Below are 5,355 nucleotides of genomic sequence, written 5' to 3'. Positions count from 1 at the left end.
AGGGGGAATGGCTGATTTTTGACACGGACGGCTCAGTTTCTTGTGCTTAATTTGAGCATGCGTGCGTTTGAAAAGTAACTAGCTCCTTGCACCGAGGTAGGTCCTTTCCTATTATTGTTTGGGGGGAGTTGCATTGCGAGTCACACACCAAGGACTAAAAACCTTTCATCAATCAACTAAACAAAAGAACTAAAACCCCTTTTGCATTTTTCTCTTGTCAGTTCAACCGTCACTTGACTATAAGATAGTCGTACCCGTTAATCAAGCTTGTTCACCATGCATGGACATATGTAGTACCCGCATTGCATCTGCACCGAAAATGGATCGGTGAACCAAAAAGGCAGATCGACCGACCGATCGGTGGAATTCATGGCTACTGACGTACGTACGTACGTGATGACATTAACTTGGTCATTACTTTGCCTTTGCTTTTTATCATCGTTATATGATGCATGGATCGATCGATGTAGCTAGCCCACGCTAAGCATACGACCAAAAAATATCGAGTAAGCGTCTTCTTTTCTTTTTTACCAAAAAACTAAGAAACGGCAACGTTTTTCTACCAGTTTGTTGCATCCATGCACGCATGCATGTTGACACATGTTCGCTTTAATATTTTTTCTCATCCACGCATCACCTATATCCTCTCTAGCTAGCTATCTACCCTGACCTGCCTACCTTAATTACCTCTTGTTCATCGATTATCTCCTGGGTGCATCTACCTACTTTGTTTAGTATGGCACGTACGTACTTTGAGTCTTTGACACGCTATAAATAAACATCACAGCCAAGAAAGATGGATGGATCGATCCAGGTGTCAATTTGCTTGCTAATTCACCAGTGACGCTCCATTCGTCGATCTCACCGGCCTTCTTCTCCGACCGACTGACGATGGCCGGCAATGGAGCTAGCGCCTGGAGGCAGCTCACTCCGTTCCCGCTCTACCTGGCCATCTTCTTCCTTCTCGGCGCCAACGGGGCGGAGGCGGCAACGTCCTTCAGCTTCACCAACGCGTGCGCGCACCCGGTGTGGGTGGGCGCGCTCAGCGGCGCAACCTCGCCGCAGCTGCCCCGCACCGGCTTCTACCTCGCCCCGGGCGCGACCTCCGCGCTCGCCGCGCCCTCCTCCGGCGCCTGGTCCGGCAACTTCTGGGCGCGCACTGGCTGCGCCGTCGACGAGGGCACCGGCCGCCTCGCGTGCGCCACGGCCGACTGCGGCACGGGCGACGTCGCCTGCGACGGCCGCGGGCCCGCCCCGCCCGTCACGCTCGCCGAGATCACCCTCGCCGCGCCCGGCTCCGGCGGCCTCGACTTCTACGACGTCAGCCTCGTCGACGGCTTCAACCTGCCCGTCAGCATCGCGCCCTCCCACGGAGACTGCCAGGCGGCGGCGTGCGCGGGCGACGTGAACGCCGTGTGCCCGTCAGACCTGCGCCTCGTGTCCGGCTCAAGCGGTGAGGTGGTGGCGTGCAAGAGCGCCTGCAACGCCTACGGCAGCGCGCGCTACTGCTGCAGCGGCGACTACGGCACGCCGGCGGCGTGCGGGCCCACCAACTACTCGCAGGTGTTCAAGGCCGCCTGCCCGGCGGCCTACAGCTACGCCTACGACGACGCCAGCAGCACCTTCACCTGCTCCGGCGCCGCCACCTACCACATCACCTTCTGTCCTGCCACTTAACTCATCAACCTCACAATCCTTATAATTAATTAATTAATTATAATCACACGGTGGACATGTATGCAGTTTACCTTTTTCAATGAAAATAATATACAGAGTTAAAAAGGGATTACAAATCTTTATGCGTCCTTATTCTTTTTTTCTTTGAGGGGATTATGCTTCCTTATTCAATATGTATTTTTGTAATCAGTAGCACAAAATGGATGAGAACAAAGCCATGCCTTTGCCGCCTCTTATTTTTCGATTTATTTCTTCAGCAATGTATGACTACTCCATCTCACGTGATGATCGGACATGGTTTAGTTGATTTGGATCACATATCATTTAGATGACTTGAGGGATGTCTGTTCAAGTGGGAGTTCTTAAGTAATATGATTAATTAAACTTTAGTTTATCATGAACTTAGTCCTGATAGTATTTGCAAAATTTGTTGTAGATCAATACCTCGCGTTGTAGCTCCCCTATGTTTTTTGATATGTTGCTAGAAAAAACTAAGTTGAAAAATGATAACGGACTGGGCCTGTGATATGAGTATTATTCTCATTGCTGCACAGAAGAATTATGTTCTTGATGCACCGCTAGGTGACAAACCTATTGCAGGAGCAGATGCAAACGTTGTGAATGTTTGGCAAGCTCAATATGATGACTACTTGATAGTTTAGTGCACCATGCTTTACGACTTAGAATCGGGGCTTCAGAAACGTTTTGAATGCCACGGAGCATATGAGATGTTCCAAGAGCTGAAATTGGTATTTTAGACTCATGCCCGTGTCGAGAGGTACGAGACCTCTGACAAGTACTTTGCCCATAGGATGGAGGAGAATAGCTCAGCTAGTGAGCATGTGCTCAGAATGTCTGGGCACTACAATCACTTGAATCAAGTGGGAGTTAATCTTACAGATAAGATAGTGATTAACAGAGTTCTCTAGTCACTATCACCAAGTTACTGGAACTTCGTGATGAACTATAATATACAATGGGTGAAGAAAATGATTCCTGAGCTCTTCATGATGATGAAATCGACGAAGATAGAAATCAAGAAGCACCAAGTGTTGATGATTAAACAAGACCACTAGTTCCAAGAAAAGGGCAAAGGGAAAGAAAGAGAATTTCAAGAAGAATGGCAAGCAAATTTTCACTCCCGTGAAGAAGCCCAAAGCTAGACCTAAGCCTGAAACTAAGTGCTTCTACGGCAAAGGAAATGGTCACTAGAAGCGGAACTACCTAAAATATTTAGCGGATAAGAAGGATGACAAAATGAACAAAGGTATATTTGATATACATGTTATTGATGTGTACCTTACTAGTGCTCATAGTGGCCCCTGAGTATTTGATACTTGTTCGGTTTCTAAGATTAGTAACTCGAAACAGGAGTTGCAGAATAAATATAGACTAGTTGAGGGTGAAGTGACGATGTGTGTTGGAAGTGGTTCCAAGATTGATATGATCATCATCACACACTCTATACTTTCGGGATTAGTGTTGAATCTAAATAAATGTTATTTGGTGTTTGCGTTGAGCATGAATATGATTAGATCATGTTTATTGCAATACAATTATTCATTTAAGACAGAGAATAATTGTTATTATGTTTACATGAATAAAACCATCTATGGTCATACACCAATGTTGATGGTTTATTGAGTCTTGATCGTAGTAATACACATATTCATAATATTGATGCCAAAAAATGCAAATTTGATAATGATAGTGCAACATACTTGTGGCACTGCCGTTTAGGTCATATTGGTGTAAAGCACATGAATAAACTCAATGCTGATGGGCTTTTGGAATCACTTGATTACGAATCATTTAATACTTGTGAACCATGCCTTATGGGCAAGATGAATAAAGCTCCGTTCTCTGGAACAATGGAATGAGCTAATGACTTATTGGAAATAATACAAAGCGATGTATGTGGTCCGATGAGTGTTGAGGCTCATGGTGGGTATCGTTATTTTCTGACCTTCATAGATGATTTGAGCAGATATGGGTATATCTACTTAATGAAACACAAGTCCGAAACATTTGAAAAGTTCAAAGAATTTCAGAGTGAAGTGGAGAATCATCGTAAAAAGAAAATAAAGTTTCTACGATCTCATCGTGGAGGTGAATATTTGGCCTTCATTTAAAATAATGTGGAATAGTTTCACAGCTCACGACAACTGGAACACCACAATGTAATGGTGTGTCCGAACATCGTAACCGCACTTTATTAGATATGGTGCGATCTATGATTTCTCTTACCGATTTACCACTATTGTTTTGGGGTTATGCATTAGAGACAGCTGCATTCACACTAAACCGGGCACCATCAAAATCCATTGAGACGATGTCGTATGAACTGTGGTTTGGCAATAAAACCTAAGCTGCCGTTTCTTAAAGTTTGGGGGTGCGATGCTTATGTCAAAATGCTTCAGCCTGATAAGCTCGAACCCAAATCGGAGAAGTGTGTCTTCATAGGATACCCTAAGAAAACAATTGGGTACACCTTCAACCACAAATCCGAAGGCAAGATCTTTGTTGCTAAGAATGAAACCTTTCTAGAGAAGGAGTTTCTCTCGAAAGAAGTGAGTGGGAGGAAAGTGGAAATTGATGAGGTAATTGTACCTTCTCTCAATTTAGAAAGTAGCTCATCCGAGAAATCCGTTCTCGTGATGCCTACTCCAACTGGAGAGGAAGCTAATGATAATGATCATGAAACTTCAGATCAAGTTGCTACAGAACCTCGTAGGTCAACCAGAGCATGATCCGCACCAGAGTGGTACGGTAATCCTATTCTGGAAGTCATGTTACTTGACCATGACGAACCTACAAACTATGAAGAAACTATGATGAGCCCAGATTACGATAAGTGGCTTGAGGCAATCAAATCTGAGATAGGATCCATGTATGAGAACAAAGTGTGGACTTTGGTGGATTTGCCCGATGATCGGTGACCCATAGAGAATAAATGGATCTTCAAGAAGAAGACTGGCGCTGATGGTAATGTTACTATATATAAAGCTCGACTTGTTGCAAAAGGTTTTCGACAAGTTCAAGGAGTTGACTACGATAAGAGTTTCGCACCCGTAGCGATGCTTAAGTCTGTCCGAATCATGTTAGCAATTGCCGCATTTTATAATTATGAAATCTGGCAAATGGACTTCAAAATTGCATTCCTTAATGGATATCTTAAAGAAGGTTGTATATGATGCAACCAGAAGTTTTTGTCAATCCTAAAGGTGCTAACAAAATGTGCAAGCTCCAGCGATCCATCCATGGACTGGTGCAAGCATCTCGGAGTTGGAATATAGGCTTTGGTGAGTTGATCAAAGCATATAGTTTTATACAGACTTGTGGTGAAGCTTGTATTTACAAGAAAGTGAATGGGAGCACTACAGCCTTTCTGATAAGTATATGTGAATGACATATTGTTGATCAGAAATGATGTAGAATTTTCTGGAAAGCATAAAGGAGAGTTTGCAAAGAGTTTTTCAAAGAAAGACCTCGGTGAAGCTGCTTACATATTGGGCATCAAGATCTATGGAGATTGATCAAGGCGCTTGATAAGATTTTTTAATGAGTACATACCTTGACAAGATTTTGAAGTAGTTCAATATGGAACAGTCAAAGGAGCTCTTGCCTGCACTACAAAAAAGCACACTTCCATGATGATACATGTTTGCCACTGTAGGT

General features: G+C 44.0%; 1 protein-coding gene across 1 annotated transcript; it reads left to right on the top strand.

Moving 5' to 3' along the window:
- The first annotated feature begins 715 nt into the window (after positions 1-715).
- On the top strand, positions 716-2,000 carry LOC119300413 (thaumatin-like protein 1b). The gene has a single exon (XM_037577384.1). The coding sequence runs from the start codon at positions 892-894 to the stop codon at positions 1,675-1,677; it is 786 nt and encodes a 261-aa protein (XP_037433281.1). The 5' UTR covers positions 716-891; the 3' UTR covers positions 1,678-2,000.
- Positions 2,001-5,355: the final 3,355 nt, after the last annotated feature.

Source organism: Triticum dicoccoides, chromosome 1B, assembly GCF_002162155.2.
Source record: "Triticum dicoccoides isolate Atlit2015 ecotype Zavitan chromosome 1B, WEW_v2.0, whole genome shotgun sequence".
Classification (NCBI taxonomy): Eukaryota; Viridiplantae; Streptophyta; class Magnoliopsida; order Poales; family Poaceae; genus Triticum; species Triticum dicoccoides.
The sequence above is the reverse complement of the archived record's forward strand: the minus strand, read 5'-3'. Positions and strand labels throughout refer to the sequence as shown.